The 25,216-nt window shown below is 45.3% G+C and overlaps 1 protein-coding gene and 1 long non-coding RNA gene across 3 annotated transcripts; both read right to left on the reverse strand.

Annotated features, from left to right (window-relative positions):
* Nucleotides 1–11,348: 11,348 nt before the first annotated feature.
* On the reverse strand, nt 11,349–16,142 carry NKX1-2 (NK1 homeobox 2). Of its 2 annotated transcripts, none has more exons than XM_081193076.1 (2): nt 15,756–16,142; nt 11,349–12,709 (listed from the first exon to the last, which is right to left on the reverse strand). In XM_081193076.1, the coding sequence occupies exons 1-2, from the start codon at nt 15,979–15,981 to the stop codon at nt 12,111–12,113; spliced, it is 825 nt and encodes a 274-aa protein (XP_081049202.1). In that variant the 5' UTR covers nt 15,982–16,142; the 3' UTR covers nt 11,349–12,110. The 2 variants fall into 2 exon arrangements, 1 of the variants encoding a protein (XP_081049202.1); XR_014007853.1 differs by lacking the exon at nt 15,756–16,142 and adding an exon at nt 14,504–14,678 and having other exon boundaries at nt 12,614–12,709.
* A 5,052-nt stretch (nt 16,143–21,194) lies between these two features.
* On the reverse strand, nt 21,195–24,858 carry LOC308584570. The gene is made up of 2 exons (XR_014006928.1): nt 24,193–24,858; nt 21,195–21,654 (listed from the first exon to the last, which is right to left on the reverse strand). It is a non-coding gene; the product is annotated as an uncharacterized lncRNA (long non-coding RNA).
* Nucleotides 24,859–25,216: the final 358 nt, after the last annotated feature.

The raw sequence follows: 25,216 nt of genomic DNA on the forward strand, positions 1-25,216 counted from the left end.
TAATGATCAAGCCTACCTAAAGCATCCGTGATAGATGGCCATCCAAACTCTGCTTAAAAACCTCCAAGGAAGGAGAGTCCATCACATGCTGAGGATATTAATTTTTGTCTATGTCTTTATTTGGACATATTTTAGATAAATAAGGCCCTGTATGTTCAGTTGATTAGACATATTCCTCCAATGGTAGGTAGTTATTTCTAGATCCAGATTTTCTTGGGGAAAGTTCCACAAATTTGAAAGAAACCATAGAAAAGAAGGAGTTGAAGTGCAAAATCAATGAACGGAATAAGCGTTCAACACCCTTCCGGTTTCCTGTTCCTCTGAGGCTGCTTTTCTCTAGGAACAATAACAGGGTTTTGCCACATGTTCCTGTTTCTGCACTTCAACTCCAATCTCATCTTTTTTAAAATAAAAAAAGCTGATCCAGAGATACATTCATAGAGAATGGGTAGCTAAATCCAAGGCTAAAGAAAGATGATAGGAATACCAGCTGGTGGGGACAGATAAGAAGCAGAGGTGTGAATAGGAGAATGGGGACAAAACTAGAATTTAGGTGACTCTGGCTCTGCCAACTACAGTGGTTCCTCGGGTTAAGAACTTAATTCGTTCTGTAGGTCTGTTCTTAACCTGAAACTGTTCTTAACCTGAGATACCACTTTAGCTAATGAGGCCTCCCGCTGCTGCCACCGCGCTGCTGCACGATTTCTGTTCTCATCCTGAAGCAAAGTTCTTAACCCAAGGTACTATTTCTGGGTTAGCGGAGTCTGTAACATGAAGCGTCTGTAACCTGAAGCATCTGTAACCTGAGGTACCACTGTATTGGTCTCCCTTGTACCCTACAAGTACCAATGAAGAGGAACAACCACTGTTAAGAAATAAGGGCTGCTGCTCTCGTGCCAACTTGCTTCTGTGCTTCCAAGATTCACATGGCTGAACACTGGCAAGCAGGGAGCAGGACGAGAAAGAACTTTGGTCCAGTTAATGAGGGATCTTCTGTACTTAACCTGCCTGCCACTGACCTCGAAAGAGCATCTGATGTATCTGGAAAGGGAGTGAAGTGTTTTGAGCAGTGTTTCCTTCCACACCACCCTGCTCTGTCAGCATTCAATTGGTTAATTATGAATCGGACAACATGCATTTAAAGGCAAACCTACGAAATTTGCAGTTTTCGAAACAATATGCCAATTGAAAGAGAGCCATCCTTAGAAATTCACACTTCTCTGACTTTTGCAATGCATTTCTCCAGACAAGTAATATGTACAAACAAATGCATAAATTTGGCTAAAGCACAGCTTGACCTTTTGCAGATCATCACTAACTTTTTTCCAGGCATTATTGGAACACTGTTTTCCTCTCTATATAGAAAGATTATCAACATCTACTAATGAATAAATATCAACAATACACATTAATAAACGTTGTCAGCCTAATATCTTTTCTCTTTAAAAAATACCACACACACACACACATATCTAATACACACAAAGCACTTGACCTATTTTACTATCTTACTGACTATTTTATTTTGCAATTGGTTATGTTAGAAACCAGAACAGATATAAGAAAACACTATTCCACTTAGCAGTGAGGTGAAGCTGGAAGGGCAAGCCATGGTGGTACTTACAAAGCAAATGCCAGTAAAAATAGTATAAATCTTTCTTCTTTTCACTTATAAATCCTCCTCTTCTTGCCATCATTTCCCTCTCCTCATATAATTCATTATATTATTCCTATGTATTTTTAACCTACAATTCATCATACAATCCCAAGGTGGATCTCTTCCATCCTCCATATTTTTTCATTATCTATTTCCATTTCGCTGTTTCCTCTCTTTACCTTTTTCCATCTCTGTGCCTTTTCTTCCAGCCTTGACCTTACTTGGCTTCTTGGCACCTGGTTTCTTGGTGTCTGCCAACCTGGCAGTGCTCCATGGCCATGAGGTAACACATGTGAGTTCTGCTGATAAATAAATCACTCCACCTCCAGCCCGACAAAAATACGTCTAAGAACCTTTGTGATGTGTGAGAAATCCTCAGTTCACCTTCCTGTGAGAATATAATAGATTACGAGACTTTACACTGAGCCAGATGAACAGCACAATCTTAGACATGCCTTTTGATTGAGTTCAATTGGGTGTATTCTCAGTTAAACATATATGAATTGCAGTGTTAGGGAAGTTAACCTCTTGGTCCTGCTCAGGGCTGTGGAACCATTGGCTCTGCAGCTGTTGTTGAACTCCAATGAGTAGGGATGATGGGAGTTGTGGTCCAGCAACATCTGGAGGGGGCAAAGTTCCCCCAGTCCTGAGCCAGCTGCTTTCTCCCTTTTCAGCAGGGTCAAATCACTCCATTAGGACAACTGAGTTCTCTTTCATCATCTGTTCCAACTGTAGCAAATGTTAACGGCCATACTCACAGCAGTTGTGTGGGTGTATAATATTTTCTAGCACTGGAAATCAATAAATTAGAAAGAACGGGATAAAAGAAAAATGATTATAAAATGGGGAAAAAACCTGCTCCAAAGGCAGGAAGAGAAGAGAAGCCTTGCTGGATTTTTGATACTTTTCTTAAAGGCCTATGAAAAGGTTAAGTTCTACTAAGGTAATTTTACAGAAGGGTAACTGTGTTCCAGCAAAAAAAAAAAACAAAAAAAAAACTGCAAAGAGACTTGTGGCACCTTAAAGTCTAGCACATTTATTATAGCATACACTATTGTGGACTACAATGCACTCCTGAGTTGCAGGTACAGTGGTACCTTGAGTTAAGGACTTAATTCGTTCTGGAGGTCCATTCTTAACCTGAAACTGTTCTTAACCTGAGGTACCACTTTAGCTAATGGGGCCTCCCGCTGCCGCTGCACCACCACTACGCAATTTCTGTTCCCATCCTGAAGCAAAGTTCTTAACCCGAGGTACTATTTCTGGGTTAGCGAAGTCTGTAACCTAAAGCGTCTGTAACCCGAGGTACCACTTGTAGCAGGAACACACTGTACGTGGTTAAAGTGGGAGGGGTATTGTAAACAGTGATGTCAGAAGGAAACAAAATACAGAAAAGTACAGAGGGCGATAATTTTCCTTCTTAACAGTGGCCATTCACAAAAAGAACCAGTTGTTGATAAAAATCCATTTTGAGCTTACCTCTGAGAAAATATGGAGAAGAGAAAACATGCACAAGATGTCCTACCACCCTTCTGTTGTGCCATAAGAGGTTGAACATTTTTAAACAATTTATGAAAACCTTTTAAAAACTCCACAGAACACCACAAACAGGGTGAAGAGTTGTGTTGTTCACTGGTGATATCATGGGATGTATCCAATAGGTGCTATATACAACTACATTGTATATATAGCACAGTGTGCTGGGAAGATGTAATTCTGCCACCCAGAAGTGCTACCTTGGGGAAATATTTCTGAATCCAGCCATTCACCTGGGAACAACTGCATGGTTGTGTTTAAGACATCCCATTCAAATTATTGGGAGTTATTTCCATGTAATTATGGGCACCCCAATAACTCTTGGTCCCTTCTGTTCTTTGACTCTTCAGCCCTCTTGGCAACATGCAACCATGTATTAGAAAACTGTTTTTAAAAAAAAGAAAAGAAATTGTGCATGTTTTGTATGAAAGCAATTAATCAGTTGTTGGAAAACCTCTCAACAGCCAGATCCAGTCTGACATCAATGGGAAGTTGCTTCTGTAATTCAAACTGAGGGATTGGACTTGTGGTGTTATCTAAACTCTGACCTTTAGCCTGTTGTTATATAGCTAAGTATCTTATCTTATCTGCTAAAACAAACAGAAAGCAGCATATCATCATCCAGGCTGGAACTGTTCCAACCAAATAGAGCAATAAATGATATGCAATATCTTGGATACTAAGTTAGCATTCAGTCTTTCACCATCCTTGAAATCATGTGCTTGGGGTATGCACACTGCACCCACTTTTTAAAAAAATGAAAAAGAAAGATTTGAAGGAGTACAAAGTAAGAAAGCACAAAGAAGGACCAGTGTGTGTAAGCTAGAAGCTGGAAGCAAGGCTGCAGGCTGAGTGACAGAGTTATGTCTGATTTCTGTTTCAATCCAGGGCTGTGGGTACGGGAGGAGCAAGACCCTCTTGGGGTATTAATGCTAGGAACCCCTCCATTGTAGATTCAAGTTGTATACTGTATGTGTAAATAAACCATACAGTGGTGCCCCGCAAGACGAATGCCTCGCAAGACGAAAAACTCGCTAGACGAAAGGGTTTTGCGTTTTTTGAGCTGCTTCACAAGACGAATTTCCCTATGGGCTTGCTTCGCAAGACGAAAACGTCTTGCAAGTTTGTTTCCTTTTTCTTAAAACCATTAATACCCAGGGTGCATTGCTTGAAGAGGTGCAGTTGTGACTTGACTTCGAGGAGCAACTCATAGCACGCGGTGTGGTAGCCTTTTTTGAGGTTTTTGAAGACTTTGGTGATTTTTGAAGCTTTTCCAAAACTTCTTTTGCAGCCATTTGGTAAGTTAAACTTTTAAAACTTTTTTGGGGGGTTTTGGATTTTGGGTTGTGGTGTTTGGAATTCAAGGACTTGGTGTTGGGGAGGGGTTTGCAAGAATCTGGAAGCTTGTGTGTGTTTTTTCTGCATTTTTATGACTTTTTGTGACCATTGGGCCACTCTGCTGTTTTTTTTTAAAAAAAATCTGGGTTTGAATTTCTGTGTGGTGGGTGGCTGGGGAACAGTTGAGGAGGGGTTTGCAAGAATCTGGAAGCTTGTGTGGTTTTTTTCTGCATTTTTATGATTTTCTGTGACCATTGGGCCACTCTGCTGTTTTTTTAAAAAAAAATTCTGGGTTTGATTTTCTGTGTGGTGGGTGGCTGGGGGAACAGTTGCGGAGGGGTTTGCAAGAATCTGGAAGCTTGTGTGTTTTTTTCTGAATTTTTATGATTTTCTGTGACCATTGGGCCACTCTGCTGTTTTTTAAAAAAAAAAATCTGTATTTGAATTTCTGTGTAGTGGGTGGCTGGGGGAATAGTTGAGGTTTTTGAAGACTTTGGTGATTTTTGAAGCTTTTCCAAAACTTCTTTTGCAGCCATTCGGTAAGTTAAACTTTTAAAACTTTTTGGGGGGTTTTTGGATTTGGGGTTGGTGTGTTTGGAATTCAAGGACTTGGTTCTGGGTTTGAATTTCTGTGTGGTGGGTGGCTGGGTGCTTTTGAATTTTTTGGATGTGAAGCACTGATTTATTTATTTTTTGGGTTTGCGAAGGTAGGAGCTGTGCTGCCATGGGACCCAAGAAGACTGCTGCTGCAGAAGCCAGCGAGGGGAAGAAGGTGAAGGTTACGCTGGAAATGAAGAAGGAGATCATCCGGAAGCACGACGGTGGAATGTGACAGACCTCGCCAGGGTGGACGTGTGACAGACCTCGCCAGGGAGTACGGGAGGAATCCATCAACCATCGGGACCATCCTGAAAATGAGGGAGAAGATCCTTGCGACTGATGCAGCCAAGGGAGTCACCAGGTTCGTGAAGAACCGCCCAGCTGTTCTGGAGGAGGTGGAGAAGTTGCTGCTCATCTGGTTAGAAGAGAAGCAGCGTGCAGGGGACACAGTGACTGAGGCCGTCATTTGTGAGAAGGGCAAGGCCTTGCACGCAGACCTCGTCCAGGAACAGCCAGGAACCTCAGGCGAGCCAGAAGTCTTCAAGGCAAGCAGAGGCTGGTTTGACCGGTTCAATACGAGATCTGGAATCCACAGCATGGTCAGGCATGCACCAGAGTCAACAGTGCTGCAGGACATTGTTTCCTTGGGGAGGACCATGGGCCTGGAGGTCACAGAGGAGGACATCAGCAAGCTGGTGGAGGAGCACGACCACGAGCTGACCACCCGGGAGCTGGTCGAACTGCAGGCAGAGGCTGCGCAGGAGCAGGCCTGGCTGGAAGAGGAGGAAGCAACTGAGGAACGGCTGTCCTCCAAAGAACTGAGGGACATTTGCCTGAAGTGGAAGGATATGCAGGCTTTTGCACAGTGGCACCACCCTGACAAGCACGTGGCACATGACCTTGCAAACACTTTTGATACGAGGGTCATGACGCCGTTCAGGGAGGTGCTGAAAAGGCGGATGAAGCAGCAGACCATGGACAGGTTCTTCAGCAAGAAGCAAAGAGTGGAAGAGGAACCTTTTTCGAGTTGTCCCCCAGAGTCTTAGAAAATGTACTGTACACTTTGTTGATTTTTAAATGTTTTTCTGTCATGTTTAGAAACTCAATTTATTGTTCCTTCAATTTTTGAAATGCTCTTTACAGTATGTGTGATTTAAAGAGCACTTAATAAACTCTTGTTGTACCAAATTTGGCTTTGTTTGGACTTTTTTTGACCATAGGAACGCATTAATTGAATTTCAATGCATTGCTATGGGCTTTTGTGCTTCGCAAGATGAAAAATTCGCTAGACGAAAAAACTCGCGGAACGAATTAATTTCGTCTTGCGTGGCACCACTGTATATCATAAATACACCACAGTCTCTGCTGTCCTTCATTCCAAAGGAAACATGAACCCTGGGTTAGTGCCTGGAACCCCTGGTCTTCCACACAGCTTGGAGACTGGGTGGTGTGCAACAATATTATTCTGGATACACCTGCTAGTAGCTGCAGATGTGTTCTTCTGCTTTTCCCACTTACACATCTCATCAAGTGAGGCATGATTAGGAGTAAGAAAAATCTAGATTTTAATTGAAATCATCTTAAGAAATTAAATTAAATTAAATTGAAATTAATGTAAAGAAATTGTCAAATCGGATTATCCAAACATTAAAGCAATTAAATTACATTTAAAGAAATTGCATTTAATTTATCTAAATGTAAATCAAATTACATGTTAATAAATTACATAGAAAAAGAATTGAATTTAAATTAAAACAAAATCAATGACATAGAAACTTAGGAACATAAAAAGTGAATTGCCACTCACAGTCCTGGATTTGCTGGGCAAGATGAGATACATTGTCTTTGGAGAGAGAGATCCAATAATTATAATAGCTGCTTAGGAAGAAATGCTTGTTTTTAAAGTTCATAACCAAGATTTAAAAAACCGAGATAAACAAAACAAAAAAAGAGGAAGTATCACACCACCATTAGTTTCTAGTAAAGACTGCACCAGGTGCCCATACTCACCTCAGTTACACACATGTAAAAAAAAAAAAAGGAGTTTTGAAACCCTTTTTAAGCAGTAGCATTGGGGGAGAAATTCAATGCAGTTTGCATTTAAAGGCAAACATAGCTAATATGCACTTCCCAAATCAATTGGCTACCCAAAGCATAGCCATTATTCAGAATTCACACTCCACCAAACGTTGCAGTGCAGTTCTCCCACCAAGTAACATGGACCAAAAATGCATACACTTTAATAAAGCATGCAGAAAAAAGCATACATCAGTGAAAAGAACCTTTAAAAATGCATTTCACCAGGAGAAATTGTTTGGCAAAAAAAAGTGGGCATTAAGTGAAATTGCATTCAAAAATGCATATACTATGATACATTTCCACTAAAGACTTATGAATATTTATTTATTTAATCATTAGTTTGATATACAATGCACTTTTCTATTGAAAAGAAAAATCAGAGCAGGTTGAGGTTGAGTCTTTCTTCTTCCTTGGAAATTCCAGCCGCAGCTGGCTGCCTGTGCACATACACAATTGAAAAATGCTGGTGAATTCTCATGAGGACTTTGCAAACTGATGTGAAAATGTGGAGAACAGAACTTAAGATTAGAAAAATGAGAAACAGAGAGAAATCAAATTGGACAGATTTTTCTGTTCCTAGAAAATGGGGAATAACCAAACCATCATTCTCACCTCCCTTACCTGTTGAAACTTACCCTGTTGCGGACTCTCATGGCCAGGATTCTTTAATCATTTGTTGTGGAAGATAAAGCAAACAGTGGCTACTGTTTCTAAAGTTTAATCATGTACCTAATTCGTATTAGGCGAAAAGGAAATAAGAAGTCGGGTAGGAAGCATACCTTTAATGTAGAGCAGAGGTTTTCAGCCTTTTTGAGTCCATGGCTCCATGACCAACTACATCCTTTCTGTGGCTCCCGTGTAAGGAAATGCAGTCCAAGCCTCAGAAGCCCAGTTATGTCACCCCTTGCCTGCAGAACCAGCAGCCTCTCGCAATTTTTGAACACCCACCCTTGTGCAATGTTCCCTCAGCCTCCACTCCTCTTCCCGCTCCTTGGGAGTCCTCTGGGCAGCCGCTGCTACTGCCCCAAAGAGAGGTGCCTCCTCATGCTGCCCTTCAGGGGGCTGGGAAGAGGATGCCCCCAGCCTTAGCGGCCTGACGGAGACTAGTCAAAGGTGAACATGAAGCCAGCATCTTACTCGCATTGAGTGGCAGCAGCGGGTGCCGCCGGGCCTGCATAGCAGAAAGGCTCCCCTTTGGTGCCGGGCACTCAGCTCCCAGATAGGCATTGCACACAGCAAGCAGAAGAAAGGTCAGCATGCTGCTTGCCTGCCTGGCCTCCTGCTGGTCCATCCATTCCCAACAGTAGGGGCTGGTGGACCGGCTGGCTGGGCTCCCTCACCCACTTGCTTGCTTACTCCGAGGCTGCCTCAGCTCCTGGCAACCAGCACCCCATAGCCAGCCCCAGAGTGAAGAACCATTCACCTGGAGTACTGTTTGGAACTCTGAAACGGACACTCAGATCTCTGTTATGAACTTCCCTGCACTGGCCTGGGTAGATCATGGTATGTTTCACTAACACACTTCACAAGGTTAAAAAATAATAATGTTAATCAAAGAATCTTTTATTGGTCCTGTCTCCATTTCAGGAATAAGTGCATCCATTGGAATTCCCACTAGAGGGCATAGGGGTTATTTCTTTGAAGGCTCCGAGGAGTAAGGATTAAATTTCAAGTGCCAAAAGGGCGGTAATATTTTCCGCTGCAGCAAAAGCACTGTATCTTCTGACACTTTAAAGACTAACAGATTTGTGGTGGCTTAAGCTTTCACAAATTGATGAGCACTTCATCAGGTGTGTGGAGTGTTATATTCTCTGTTGGCAAATAAATATACAAGCACGGATACAGAAAGTGGGAGATGGAAACAGCGAGGCCAGGATATTCAGTGTAGAACTGCTGTGGCACATCTATGGAAAGCCCAAGTTGATACAAGTTAAGAACAAGGAATGATCTATGCTGCGAACATTTAGAGAATTCACAGGTGCACTGGACCTCTTACTTTCATAGCCTTCTGGACCAATGTTTACCTCCCCCGCCCCCCACACCAATGTGTGTGATAATAAACATTTGTATAGCATTTTTCAGTGCTCAAAGTCTTTCACGTGTGTTTACTTCGTTATAATCCTGTAAGGAAGCCCACAGTATTATCTAAAATGTTGCAAAGTGGACTGAAGGAGGGGGAAATTGAGCCTGAATCCTCTCACCACTAGCCACAGTGGCTATGCTCTGCCATGCTGTTGGAGGCAGTATGCATCTTAGCACTAGTAGCTGGAGATCGCAGGAGGGAAAAGTGCTTTTGCACTTCCATTAGACAACTGGTTGGCCACTGTGAGAACAGAATGCTGGACTAGATGGGCCATTGGCCTAATCCAGCAGGTCTTTATTATGCTCTTATGAGAGAGTGCCTTGCCTGTAGTCATTTAATGTGTTCATGATGGCAGAGGCAAGATTTGGACTTGCTGATTTGTAGCTCATTCTTTTATAGTGCAAGCCTATGCATATCTACTCATGAGCTACCTCCCACTGTGCTCAGTGGGTCTTACATGCCAGGTAAAGGGTGCACAGGGTTGCAAAACCATTTTTCCAGGGTTCTAAAATGCATTGGGAGCTTCCACAAATACAGGAGCATCCCCACTTCAACTGGAATTGTGGGGGCACAGGTACTTCTTGCTACTGTGCTCATGTACATGATTTACACAACTACATAATACCCGAAGAGGGCTTTTGTTAAGACTGCAATCCTAGCCCCCCCCCCCCTCACTTGGGAGTAAACCCCATTGAACCCAGGAGGATTTTTGAGTAGACATATTCATTTTTTTAAATTAAGTCTTCCCCCCACTTTTTTTTTTAAAGGAAGAAACAATCAAAGTATGGGGCTAAGAGAATTGTCCATCCAACAAAAAAAACCACAAAACTGTATTACCCTTAAAAGAATATAGACAATGTAAGATATATATATGGGTGTATTTTTAACCATCCTCCTGGGCAAAAACTTGAACTGAGTATTGTACCACAAAGGGCTAGGATGAGCATGATCTTCAGAAGTGAAAAAGTTGGACCCTAAAGACAAAATTCTGCAGATAAGCCTCATTGGGAAATGGCTTGAATGCATATTCTTCCAGAAACCCAAATCAACTTTTTTTTTGTCTTTGTTATAGGGTCAAACAGGAGATGTCCTTACATTCTACAAGATCTACGTCTTGCCTTATTCCAGGAGCCGCCAACTTTTTGAGCCTGTGGACACATTTTTCAGCAAGTGCTGTGAGCACCACCTGCTTTGGCCACCTACAGTGGAATTAATCTAAGCCTTGAAAAGTACATAGAGCTGAAAGAGGAAAGGCAAGGAGCAACACTTCCTCCTTCAGCTCTATGTAATTTTCAAGGGATAAAAAGGCAACCATAATTTAGCGCCTCATGACCAAGGGGACGTTGAATGGGAGAGAGACTCAGAGGATTTGTTGAGCACCATTGTACCTATGGGCCACACTTGCGATGCCTGCCTTATCCTGTATGCTAAGTGAGTGCAATCTGCGGTTTCTGGGTTAGAGACATGTTGAATTTCAGGATCCGGCACACATACAGCCCTACTATTCTTTAATGTAACTGTTGCCTGCCTTGGCTGGTCAGCAGGATGGTAGCAATAAGGCACTAGCGTGAAAGGAGGTGTGAGTTGGTTAAAGATCTGCAGCCAGTGCTTATAGTAGTGGTGATTGCTCTCTTTCTACACAAAAGGTAGTAAAACGCCTACAGTATCTTATAGTGTACTTGGTGCTATTCCTATCAATTTCGTACGAGGTGCTATTTTTACATATGAAGTATATATTTAGAACCAAAACAACAACAAAACCCACAATACCAGTTCTTGTACATGAACAAAACCCTTTCAGATCATTAGACTAGAATGGGATCTCTACTTTGGTTGAGGTTGTAGTCTGTAGCACACTTATGGTCCAATCTTATGCACAATTATCTGGGAGTGCAGTCCTTATGTACATGTGCATAGGGTTGCACTGATTAACATTAACCCACTAGTTACTTGAACCCCACATAAGGTTTATACCGCCCTCTGGTGGTTCCGGACCTACCAGTAAGCAGGAACATTTGCTTTTAAATACAAGATCGTATGTAGTCCAGTGCACATTTTATTAAAATACTGCCTTCATTTCCAATCTACATTTTGCATATTCCACTGTTACACACATCCTGTATTTCTGCCTAGGAGTGGATGTAATGTTCAGACAGGATCATGCACCATGGGTATGCTATAGTATGCATACCTTAGCGTGCATACTGTGGACTGGTCCAGCATCTAGCCAATTTAACAAGGGTGGGAACTGAATTACAGTGGCTCAGTGCATCACAGGGCAGCAGACAGAAACTAGAGGGAGGAGAACATTACAATGGGGGAACCTTTGATGTCCTTCCAGCCTGTTAAATCCACATTTGTGTCTTCTTTCATTCTCTATAGAAGAATCAAAAGGAATAGCCCTATACATATAAAATACTGTATAGCTGCCCTCTTTATTTCTCAAATAAATCCATATTCTTGCATTGAAACTCACTCTGGTTTTCGCAGATTTAAAGGAACTGATGAAGTTTTGGTTTTGCTTTTTAAAAAAAGTTTGGGATTGGGATGTATTCTCGCCCCCTTCTCTTTTCCCACAAAGTCAAAACTAAAAAAAAGGGGGGGGAGGGGAGAAAGGAAAGCACCCATAACTAGGTAATGGTGATCACAGGGTGGAATATTAGAGGACATGCTCATAAATAACACTTAGGAAAACGGACATTTCAGCAGATGGAGTGTCAAAACTGGATTTCCTCGGTTTGCTTCAGCTCGGTAGAGGGTTTGCTCTTCACTCCCGCGCAGGGGACACCTGCAAACCCTGCAGGGAACAGGTTCCTCTTATAGGTGAGGGGTATAAAAGGGGGCCAGGTACGTGGGGCTAAAAAAGGAGGGAAAGGGTCCCCCTCCTGCAGCCAGGGGAAGGGGAGCTGCCCCGGGGAAGAGGACGTTGGCCGAGGCGTACGAGGGGAAAGTCTGGTAGGGCAGGCTGCTGGGGCCTGGCGGACTGGGGCTGCCATCTCCTCCGGGGGGCAATGCGCTGTTCCCCGGCTGCGCCGCGCCGTCGCCCCCGGAGTTCTGTTTCTTCCATTTGGTCCTTCGGTTCTGGAACCAGATTTTGACCTGCGTCTCGGTCAGGCTGAGCGACAGGGCCAGGTTGAGGCGCTCGCACACCGACAGGTACCGCGTGGCTCGGAACTTGTTCTCCAGAGCCACCAGCTGCTCGTAAGTGAAGGCCGTCCGGGCCCGGCGAGGCTTGGCGCAGCTGGGCTCTGCTCGGCGCCTCTTGGACGACGGCGGCGGCGGAGGCGAGCCGGAATCGTCCAGGTCCGAGGACGAGGAGGGAGGGAAGTCGGGCGAGGGGAGCGGCGCGGGGCCCGGCTCCTCGTGCTCCGATGCCTCCAGGGCGGCCGCTTCGCTCTCTCCGCTGCTGCTGCCATCTGGAGAGACACACAAGGACAGAATGAGGCCAGGGGCCTTTCCCGACCCGCCTAAGGGCCGCTTCCCTGCCCGGAAGCGGGTCCTCTCCGCCCGGATCCGCATCGCAGTCTCCGCGTAATTGCGCACATGGCCTAGTGAGCCGCCCGATGGAGCGGACGCTGCACTCAGTTCAGCTCCACCACATTGGCGGACACACACACACACACACACACACACACGGTTCGGAGGGTCTTAGCCCTGGAAACATGCGCTGCGGCTTAAAAAAAAATTGTGCGCATAGAGTCAAAAAAGGCCAGTCACGAGCAATGCTGACTTTTTAATTAGTGCCGCTGAGCATACGCAGAGTGCCTTCTCCCCGAGAAGTTGCCAGTGTCCCATATCGGGACGTACAGGGTGCCAGGGATGAGGGGGAAATTGCCAAATACGGTGCATCCCCGTTGCTGGACCCTTGAAATAAAGTTAACTTTCCACATTCAAGTCAATAACTGAACCAGAAATGGACAAGTAAAAGAGGATCTGGGTTCCAAATATGCTTTCCTGGAAGTTAACCGCCTCGAAATCAGTCGGACTTCAGAGAAAGCATGTTTACGATGTGAGCGTTAAAATGAACTTGTTTTTCTTTCTGGGATCTAAACATGTCCGTCCCCTTCCCCCAGCAGAGATTCATTTTGTCCTCTCGGTATCTACCCGTCCGGCTTCTGATGCCTCCTCTGCAGGGACCTTGATTTCAGTTCCAGGCATGCCTGAGCCCAGGCACTTCCAGTTTCAATAAAGGTGTTTCATAGAATCATAGTGTTGGAAGGGACTCCGGGGGTCATATAGGCTAGCCCAACCCCCTGCGATAGTGGAGTCTCAACTAAAGCATCATGACAGATGGCCATCCAACTTCTGCTTTAAAAACCTCCAAGGAAGGAGAGTCCACCACCTGCCGTAGGAATGTGTTTTAATATGAGGGTGAGGGAAACAACTTTTTGGTGTGTACCTAAGGGGGCTTCTGCCCAACAAGACAAGAGCTTTGATGGGCGCCAGTGCAGTGCAACGCTTAAGGAACTACGGGGGACCAGGTTCAGCAATGAAGCTCGCTGGGTCTACGTGGGCCAGTCCCTGACTCAATCTAACCTACCTCACAGGGTTGTTGTGGGGATTAAATCAGGAGGAGGAAGAACTATGTACCTCGAGCTGGCATATAAATGCAATAAATAAATGGACGGGCCGATAAGACAACACGCAAGACTCTACATAGCCTGAGTCATGAATGAATGACTCGTGTCTGCTTTACCGCCCCATCCAAATTTGTCATTTCTTAGGCAGCCCCTTCCACCAGTGGCGTAGCACCCGGGGCAAGGCAAGTAATTTGCGCCCCCTAACCCGTGGATTTTAGCACTCGAGTCTCTTCCACTAGATTAGCGCCCCCCCCCCTCAGATGTTGCGCCCGGTGCGGCCGCCCCCCCCCCCTGCACCCCCACGCTACGCCACTGCCTTCCACCAGAATTATCATCTCAGAACTGGGGAACTAATTATGGCAGGAGATACAGATATTTTTAAGAAAGGGGGGAAAGTTAAGAAAACTTTTTTTGGTTTTGGTTTTTTTTAAATAGAAGTAAATCCTCCACCTTCTCGCCACCCCCCACCCCGCCCTCCTTCCCGTTCTTTTCCATCTTCTTTTTCCCCGGCCGCACTAATAGAGTTTCAGATTTGTGAAGGGGCGGATCGATAGATGTCATCTATTAAAGGTAAGTTTTAATCGAACAATATTAGGATCAGACGGGGGGGAAGGGGTTTGAAGTTGGTACCGGCAAGCTGTGGGAAGGAGATACGCGGGAGTCGGTAATAGGATATCGATCAAGGGGGAGCGAAGGCATCCTCTGGTGGGGGAGGCCACAGGAACAATTATCTCGCTTGTCCTTCGCCCGGCGCGTCCCTCTGCCAATCAGGCTGCCATCCGGCCAGGCTGAGCCGAAAACAATCGCGCCGGGCTGCAGCTTCCCGCGCAGACCCGGCTGGGGGCGCGGCGGGCTCCGCCGGGACTCGGCCAGGGGGACCGCGCTGCGCTCGCCGTGTCCCCTTCCGCCGCTTCTTAAAGGGGAAACGCAGCCGGGCCGAGGGGCCTGGAAAGCTGCGACCTTCCGCGGCCCCGAGAGGAAGCGAGAGAGGGGAGTGAGGATGCACCTCGTCCGTAATAATAGCCCAATCCAGGCGTTTAGCTCCGCCGCGGACCCTGTCTTGAATGCGAGGAGGATTCACACGTACACAGAAATGAAAAGCAAAAGGTGACTTCCTTCACCAGACCCTGGGGATTCGTCATCCATCATCCACAACATTATCGGTATTTTAATTCACGGCAAGTCCTGTGTCTTTAACAGGTGCAGGTGGGAGGCGGAGATTCAGCTTGCCATCAGTGCAGGAGCTTCACCGGTTGAATTTCCGCCTTGCCTGCACCTCTTAAGGGCAGACGGAGGCCGCTGCTCCCGCGTCGCACCACCCCAGTATTGGGTTAAGAGTTTGTTTTAAAGTTATGTTAAGCAGCCTCCGCCCCCGGGGGTTAAAGTTTTACCAAGGAAAAGCCGCCTTTCTGCGCTCTCAGCCAACAAACTGGTGTTGGGCTAGATGACCCTTGGGGTCCCTTCCAACCCTAGTACGCTCTGTGAAACTGGATTCAAGCCAAGCCCCGCTTCGACCCACAAACTAAAAAGTTAACCGTTGCTGCGCATCATTCCCACGCTTGGTGTCCCATCAAGAAGCACAGCAGCAACCCTGGGATAGTCTCACACGCTCCCCTGCGGTTCAATAGCCACAGCTCTATAGGGCTATATGCATGGGATGGTGAATCCCAGTAAAACACTAGTCCGCAATAATGTATTAAAACTTTTAATGGGCTACACAAGCCTTTCTCTCCCCCCCCTCCCACTACCCCCTCTGGAAGTTATGCTAAGAAAGACACCTGGAAGCATCGTTTGCTGCTTTCCAGAAATGAGCCAGCTCGGAAGTTTTCCTGAAACCCAGCCAAACCGCGCGGATCAGATAAAAGCAGAACGCGCCGCCTACCATGATATGCCTCTAGTTTATTCCTCCTGCTGCTCGGGTGCCTTTCCACGTCAACTCTTCCCAAACTTTTCTCCCGCTGCCCCGCGTGGGGGATGCTCTCCCTTCTCCCTGCTGCTGGGTTGCTCTTCCTGGTAAATTTCTGAGGATCCAGGATGTCCAGGATGGAGAAGGAGATCTTCGTGTGGATGGGGGCTCCTTTGGCCCCACTCTCCGGACAGTCCAGCATTCCCCGCTCCGAGTCCCGGGTAGATCTGCGACGGCCCAAGCCTGGCAGCAAATGCACGGCCAGGTGAAAAGCCAGCCCCGCTTTCCCTCGGCAGACGCGCGGCTTGAGCCCGGGGGGAGGCTGTCCATAAGAGGCAAGAGGGTCTCTCTCGGATGCACCCAGCGCGGACTTCGGAGAGGTTTGTCTGGAGAGAAGGGGGATCTCCGGGGTGGGTGGGGGGAAGTGAGGGAGAGGAGAAAGAGGAGGATCCAAGATGAACAAGCGAAGGAGGCTGCGATTGGAAGGAAGGGGCTTGCAATCCACCTACTACTGCCACTTTCCTTCTGCTTCCTTTATTATTCTGTGGTTGTTGGGGGTGTGTGGTTTTTTTATAAAAAAATCCTGCTGCCCGCCCAAACACGTGGAGAAGAGGACAAGCCTTGGAAATGGTATTTTAATCGATGAGATTGCAGCCTTTCCGCTCCCTCCCCTCCTATAGGGCAGTGTTTCCCAACCACTGTTCCGCGGCACACTAGTGTGCCGCGAGATGTTGCCTGGTGTGCCGCGGGAAAAATTAAAAAATCCGAAAGATTTTTTTTTTAAGTCAAATTTTCGATTGGGGCGCCGTCACTAGATGACCCCTGGGGTTCCCTCCCTCCCTCCCGCTCTGCGCCTCCCTCCTCCTCCTCCTCCTCCGGGGAGGCCCTTCCTGGCTCTCGGCCAAGGCTTGGCGGCTGCCACTCACTCACTCGCTCGCCCACCCGTCCCTCCATCCCTGCACCCGGCCTCTCCCCCTCCGTCCCTGGCGCGGGGGCTGCCGGGATCCGTAGTCCCCTCGCCCTTGGGCTCCGCGCCCGCGCGGGGTGCGCAAACTACGTTTCCCAGCGTGGCCTGGCGGGCCGGGCGTTTTGTTTGAAGCGCTCTTCTCCCGGCCATGGAATGAGCGCAGCGGCGGCGGCCGGGCGGGCAGGGGCTCTTCCGCGCAGACCCCGCGCAGCCTGCCTGCGCCCCCGCGGAGATCGGGCGGCAGGATGGAGCCCGGGGATCCCCGCGGAGGCGGAGCGGCGGAGGCGGAGGCTGCCCCCCAGGTAGGGCTGCGTCGGGGTTTTTTTATTTTTGCAATGCTGCATCTGCGCCGGAGGGGACGCATCGGACCGCGGGGAGACCCCTTGGCGGGCGTGCAAGGCAATGCGTGCATGCAGGTGTTGCATGGAGTGCAGTGCAATGCAATGGCAACGCGGCGCCCTGCATGCATGCATGCAACTTCCACCCGCGCTCCGGACTTGGCAGGTGAGGGGGGTCCCCAGTGGGCGGCAGAGAGAGCCGGGAGGGCGAAGGGGAGCCGGGGGGGAGCAGCGCTGCTCCCCGAGCCGAGCCCGGGGGGAAACTTCGGCGTCGTTGCGCCGGGTGTTGGAAGCGGAGGCTGGCGGGGGCCCCTCACCTGCAAAACCTGGTCGCCTCTCATATATTTCGTGCATTGCATTCATCGCCCGCTTTCTCCTCCAAGGAGCTCCCGGGGGCGCGCGTGGTTCTCCCCGTGTTATCCTCGCAACAACAGCCCTGCGAGGTGGGTCAGGCGAGTGGCCCAAGGGAGCACCCAGGGATTGTCCTGGCCAGGTGGGGTGATTTGAACAATGCTCTCTGCCTGGTCTTCGTCCTCATTTAGCCCCCACATGTGCATGACTGTGCATGACTGAGGTTTTCCCCCCTCGTCTTGGCTATGGTGTGAGCCTGTGCTGTTAATTAATGGGGTTCTGCCTTCGGAGAAGATGAGCCAGCCCTCAAGGAGGTGATTATGTAATTTGCTAGCAATTCATGTCCCTCCCTGCGTGACGCTGCACGCTGACGTCATGGGGCTGTAATGGTGGTGTGCCTCGAGATTTTTTTCATGAAACAAGTGTGCCTTTGCCCAAAAAAGGTTGGGAAACACTGCTATAGGGTATGAAGTGACAGTGAAACGTGTTTGCTATAATAAATGAGTCACTAGGGTAAGAAGGGAGATGCTCACTTCTTTCCCCTGGAGGTATTTCCGAGGGGATCACAGGAGGCTTTGTTGTTGAGGGGCATTCATTCTGGAAGAGGAAGAGCTGCCATTCCTTTGTAACCTACAGTCTCTGGAATTCTGTGCCTTTATAAGAATGCCCAGGCAATACAGAATCTTAAATCTCTAAAAGGAAGGACATCCAAGGCCTACTGTAAGGTCTAACTCTCCCAGTGCACTGTGGGCAACTGGAAAACACAGTTGCAAGGGAATAGAAGTCACAAATACAGTATACTACAGTGGTACCTCGGGTTAAGTACTTAATTCGTTCCGGAGGTCTGTTCTTAACCTGAAACTGTTTTTAACCTGAAGCACCACTTTAGCTAATGGGGCCTCCTGCTGCTGCCGCACCGCTGGAGCACAATTTCTGTTCTCATCCTGAAGCAAAGTTCTTAACCTGAAGCACTATTTCTGGGTTAGCAGAGTCTGTAACCTGAAGCATATGTAACCTGAGGTATCACTATCTTTTTTTATAGGTAGCCTGTGTACCGTCGCTTGAGAGTAAGGTCACACACCCGGGAGCCCTCTTAAATGTGGTGGGGCTAACTTCTAAGTAGATGTCCATAGGATTGCCCCGTAAGTCCCCTTCAAACCTGCACAACTTTATTTAAAAAGGTTAAAATGTTTTGTTTTGTGTGTTTTTTAAAAAAGAACAAAGCAAAATTTTGAACATTCAGAGATTAAGAAGTTAGAAACATTTCCATGAAATTGCAGAAAATTCAGATGATGAGCACATTCACAAAACCAGGTGCTATTCATCCAAATTATAATCTGGAATTATTCTACCACTTTCATTCCACAAGTGCTTTACAATCTATATCAGCTTTAGTCTTGCAGTACTTGGCACTGTGAACATTGTAATTTCTGTTTTGCAGATGGAAAACAAAGGCTCTGAGAATGGCCTGTCTGGTACCACCCAGTGAGCAGCTTTGAAATGGAACCTGCTTTCCTGGGAACTTGAGCAACTTACTTTCTTCTAAAGCAGCCTTCACCAACCTGGTGTGACTGGTGAGTGATGAGTGGTGTGGGCCATGGGTGTAGCCGGGGGGAGGGCAGGGAGGGGCAGCTGCCCCCAATCAAGTAAACCAATACAAAATACTTAACTAACTTAGGTTCTGCCCCATAACATAAAGCCTGGCTATGCCCATGGTATGGGCCACAACAGATGCCTGGAGGGCACCTAGTGACAAAGCACTACTCTAAACTATATTGGTTCCCACTGGAATAGCATCTAACCAGCTTCTGGATTGCTAATGTGGAACAGACTCCCTTCTCTCAACAAATAAACATTGTGCAGTAGGGTACTTGCATCCTACCAGCTTTCTCTATGACAGCTCCTAAACTGTGGTATTTCATCTCCAGAGACGTGCATCTAACATCTTAATTATTCACTTTTGCTGTATGCTGAAGACTTGCCTCTTTGCACCTGAGTTGTTTAGGACCCACCCTATTCGTCTATGCATACAAATCAGAAACATATATTATTTATCTTTTATTGGTAATGAGAATTCACATGGAAGATGGCGTCCTGTCCCCCACGTTACCTACAAGTCCGCCCCTTGTTTGCAAACCAATTTGCAATAGAAAAGAGAACCCATTTTGAAAGAAATCCCAGTAGTAAAATAAAGTAATTACAAATGCACATTCTAGTTTGAAAAGCAAAGTGGGCTGCCAGATCTTGAAAGTAAGCAAGAAAATTCAAAGCACTCCAGTAATCTGCAGGAGCAGTTCGAGAACATACCCTAATACCCGCCTTCTTCTCAATGCAGTTTATAATGTGAACCAATGTCCCACCATTTTTAAAAGGGTAAATTAGAAAGTTTTCAAAATCTATCAATTCCACCTGGAAATAGCACTGAGTAATGACCCCTCCTCCCCACACCACTATTTTACCAAGGAGTAATAGGTTAGCCAATAATATTGTTAGCTAGTATAGGATAGGTCAGGGAGAGGAAAATCAGCCAATTACAGTTTTAGTCCTCCTATGCCCAGTGGGTGTTTTGAATCAGCCTTTTAAATGAGAATGTTCCTTTAGTATTTCACATTCAAAACCTGTTATTTCCTTTACTGCCACAGCATTTATCCAAGATATCCTCTGCGATACGAAGCTTTGCAAACCATCTGCTGCTTAGAAGTTTCATCTTTGCTACCTTTAGCGCATGCAAATAGTCATCTATTAAAACAGAGTTTTTCAACCTTTTTGGGTCCATTGCTCCATTGACCAACTACATTCTTTTGGTGGCACCCCTGTGGGGCTCAGGAGCCCAGTTATGTCACCCCTTGCCTGCAGAGCTGGCAGCCTCTCATGCTTTTTTGAACACCCTCCCTCTGCCTCCTCTCTTCTCCACTCTCATTGGGACTTTCCTGGGCAGCTGCACCTGCTGCCCCTGGTCTCTGAGCCCCAAAGAGAGGTGCCTCCTCCCACTGCCCCACTGGTGCCTGGGAAGCACCCCCTGGCCAGCCCCAGAGGCACCATTCACCCGGAGAGCTTGTAGCTGCAACAAACACCCACACAAGTCTTTGGGAGGCAGAGATGTGAGAGGGCACCAGAGATGGAAGGAAAGAGGGACAGAGGCCAGTGTTGCCCACCGCACATCTGACCATCATTCAAGGTACCCCAATGTGCCACGGCACACTGGTTGAAAACCACTGTATTAAAACAAGCCCAAGCCATTGTGTTCTAAAAACAACATCCAATAAAAGAATTGTGTTAACTGGGATCCTCTGATTAGAATAACATTACAATGAACATTCCTATTCCACCATGTATGGTTGATATTCTGCAGTACCCATACCTATTAAATCTCCTCCTGTAAACCATAATCACAAGATTTCAATAACTGATCTTCATTCAGAAAGCACTAAACTACACTGGGCAGCTTGGAAATGTGGAGTACTCAAAGGAAAAGGAATGATTGGAGGTCTGTGTTGTAGGAACCCAGAAGTGGGTGCCTTGTTGCTGTCATTTGACAATTGACTGGTTTAAATATTTCCATATATTTCTATTGGGAGGGGAGGGTGTAAACCTCCATGCACACTTTCCTGGGAATAATTAATTGATGTTAAGGCTAATAAGCTTTAGAGAGTAAGTTTTGAGGTTAAGGCTAGTAAGTGCAATTGAGTAGTCACTGACATGAGTCAGTTTAAGGCTTTTCCAGGGTTGTACAAACCATGTTAATCCGGAACAAAAATCTGGAGCACAAAAGGGAAAACTCAATTTTATTGATTACAGATGCAAAGCAAATACAATTCAAAACAAACATGCAAAAGGCTTCCTCCAGTGGTGGAAATAATTTCCCATCAATGATGGCTCACTGTAACTTCAAGTTGCACCTTCTGCAAAGTGGAATTGAGGCAAGGCTTTACACATGAAACAGGCAGGCAGCTGTGAAACCTGTTGTCCACCGAGTTCTTCATAGCCTTGTCTTCAGTTGATACAACTGGAGTTTGTTGTGTCAGCCACCAACTCAGATGACTTTAAGACATGTCTGATGGTCACACTTTGAGCATCTCCTCTCCTGTCAGGTGGGGACCACTCTCCACATCCTTGTGACTGTTTCCTCCCCCCCCCCTTTGCACCTTTCTCCAAAATGCAACTGGTTCCACAGCACGTTTGTGGGGAGGAGGGAATGGTGGCAGAGCCTCAAAGGAGTCTGCATAGGATCGAACAGTTAGCTCTGCTCTAAGACATAATTCATGTTTGAAAAGTAGAGCCATCTATGAATTTTGCTTTGTGAGGCATTCGTGGCAGCACCATCATAAACAAGGGAAAGAAAACTCTGTACCACAAGGAAGTTCAAATATGTCATGTACCTGTACCACAGTTGTACAAGTGCTCAATATAACTAATGCCAACATATTTGAAAGCTACCTTAAACCTGGACTACCAAATAATGATCATAATTATATCATGAAATTGCCTACCGGTAGAGTAAAAACTGGAAATACAGGAGAAGATATGAGGTGTAAATAAGAAATAAAGGAAAATAACTGAAGAGAAAGAAAATAGGTGAATAAAGAAGACATACACAGTTAAATAAAGACACATCTCTGTTTCTTGGCCAGGGTGAAAAATAGGCAAAAAGAATGTGATCCACTGGTAAAAGATTCCAGGCAGTGACATAAATATTGTCTGTGGGGATAATCTTACAAACCATTATTTATCTGGCAGTACATATTAGTCTTCTCCCTGGGGTAGATTCTGCCACCATTACTCATGTTGAGAAGCAGCTTACATGGCAATTGGTCCCATTGAAATGAATTACTGTTAGAGATTCATGTAGGTGTGCTTTTACTGTGGTTGAAATTTAAGTTATTTATATATTGATATTGTATATGTACATGTGCATCTATAGGTGTATATGGGAAGTAACAGTATAAGGCTCTGGGTCGTATTTGTGAACATTTCACAAAACATTTCAGAATGAGTGTAATTATTGAAAGGGTTAATCATATAAACAGATACATTAAAACAGTGTAACAGCACATTATTTTTACAGTTCAGTACAGCTTTGGACTTTGTGGTGCAACCAATTGCTCTGGAAATAAAGCTCATTTGATTTGTCTTTTGATTTCATAATGTTCTCATACAATTCAGACTTGTTATTTATGAGTGTGTGCTACTGAGCCTATTTGAAAATCAAATATATCCCAGTTGTTTGGATTCTGGGATCCAGTTGTTTTCTTTCAAAATAGCCCCCAACCTAACAAACCTGTGTTTATGTTGAAAGACAAAAAGCATGTCAGTTGATATATATAGGCCAAAGTGGAATATATTATTGTGAATTTACTGTAATCATTGTTCTAGCTGCCTGGGTTTTAAGTCATGAAACAGATAGAGTAACTTAAAAGTATCAATTTTAGGGCTAAAGGGCTTCTTTAAATATTGTCAGTTCACCAACGCACATGCACACACAGTCTGCCTGGCTTTGGTTTGTTTTTCAGCACAGGCAGACATTAAAATTCCATCTGAGTGCTGTCTTTAAATTGCTTTGATGCTAGGTGGGTTTCAACCCTGACCTGTCCTGACGGCAAGTGATGGCTGTTACAAGCTTCGGATCAATATTCATAGCGGGTGTCCAGGACTGATAACACTATCCAAGACAATGTTCCCTATCAGTGTGGACAGCTGAGATATTGTACCATTAGCGGTGTTGTTTTAAATAACCTGATCCATTTCTGGGTCTATATAATGAATTTTACAGTTTAGATATTATCTTTAAGAAGAAGCGACTCGTAGCAGCGAGGCAAATCAATGGTTCCAAGACTCCTTGGCTTTTCTTGAAATAAAGTAGACTATAATTCCAACACTGTTTCTTATATATTCTTGAATTGTGGCAAGCCAGTGATTGTGTTAACAATAAAAAGCATCTGCACTTTATCAAGAGAGTAAAAAAAAAACAACCCCACGCAACATTGCCTAAGTTTGAACATACTTGATAAAATCTCTCATATAGTCATAAAACACCATGGAACGGGCCACTTCTTTCTACAACAAACTAATGAGGTTTTAAGGTATTTGTATAAGGTGGCAGTCTGGTGCTTTATAAACTGAGAGTGGCTAACCTACAACCCAATTAAGACCAGAGCTCACATGCTCACTTTGGCAGTAACCCTCCCTCTATTGAACACAGTGGAACTTATTTCAGAACTAATATGCATAGGATTGGGCTGCCGCACCTAGTTGATGTGTTTTCGTCTTTCAGATGGTCCAATTTTGAAGCCACGTCAGATTATATGACCTTTTGGTCAATTCTGGCTCAATGTTGCATAAGTTTTAATTTACTTATATACTGTATATTCTTTTCAGTTAAACTATTTGGGCACAAACCTAAGAACTCTGGTGAAATGAGGGTTTATAGTCTATGGCCTTGACTGCACATGAATCAGCTAAAATAAAATGTTAGTTTTTGTTGCTATTGTGGGCCATTTATCACAAGTAGAGTGCATGCTTTGCATTCAAAAGGTGCTAGGCTGAGTCCCCAGCATCTCCAGGTAGGGCTAAGAAACTCTTGCCTGAGTCACTACTTGTCAGTGTAGAAAACACTGACTGAGCTAGATGAGCCAATGGTCTGACTCGGTATAAGTTGGTTTCCAATCCTAATGCTCCATCAGTATACCTTTGTAAGCAGCAGGTGGGTAGAAATAGCAGAGAGCCCAGATAGCTTCAGCTAAACATTAGGAGAAGCTACCTTAAAAGAGCTGTTTGACAGCAGAGGGGGTGGTAGAGGATTTTCTTCACTGGAGGTATTTGGATAGCCATCTCTCAAGGATGTTGTACTTGCATCCTGTACTGCAGATCTTGGCTGGATTAGAACAGCCTTTTGTGTTGGAAGTGTAAAGAAAAGGAAGGGACTTTTTATCATATGTGGTGGGATTGTAATGAAATTAAAAAGTTTTGGGAAATGATATAGAATGAGCTGAAGAAAATGTTCCATCTAACATTTGTTAAAAAACCTGAAGCATTTTTGTTAGGGATTGTAGGAAAAGACCTGCCAAGGAAAGTGAAAAATATCTTCATGTATGCAACAACGGCGGCAAGAGTCTTAATAGCACAAGGATGGAAGAACGAGGCAATCCCGACTAAAGAATTATGGCAAGAGGAACTGATGGACTACGCAGAATTGGCAAAATTGACACACAAACTACGGGACAAGGATAACTGTGACTTTAAAGATGAATGGGAACCTTTTACAAAGTACTTAAAGAAACAACAAAGTGAACTGGACTCCTTGGCAGGTTTTGAATAAATAATCACAAACTTTTTATTGACAAAAGCTAGTCAGATAAATTAAGGATCTATACAATTTTGTAAGATGCAGAGAATAACATTTGTTGATAAACCAGAGAGAGGAGCTGAGGGAAGTCAGGGGAGGGGGGGTTACTTTATGGGGAGGGGGAGGGTGAAAAATAGGGGGGGAATTAAGGCTGATATGTTTTTTGATAAAATGTCTTGTTGAACTTCCTAATAACAAATATTTTAAAAAGAAAAGAAAAAAGAACAGCCTTTTGGATCTCCAGATGTTGCTGCACTAAAATTTCCATCGCCACTGACTAAGCTGGCTAGGGCTAATAGGAGTTAAAGTCCAACAACATCTGGGCACTCAAGGTTGAAGAACTCTGCACTGGGTGATTTCCAAGACCCCTTCCAACTGTATAGTTCTATTATAAGTGTTACTCTATTTCTATCAAAAGTCCCCAAGACTACTCAACCAA

The sequence above is a fragment of the Podarcis bocagei genome, assembly GCF_964188305.1.
Source record: "Podarcis bocagei genome assembly, chromosome: 4".
Classification (NCBI taxonomy): domain Eukaryota; kingdom Metazoa; phylum Chordata; class Lepidosauria; order Squamata; family Lacertidae; genus Podarcis; species Podarcis bocagei.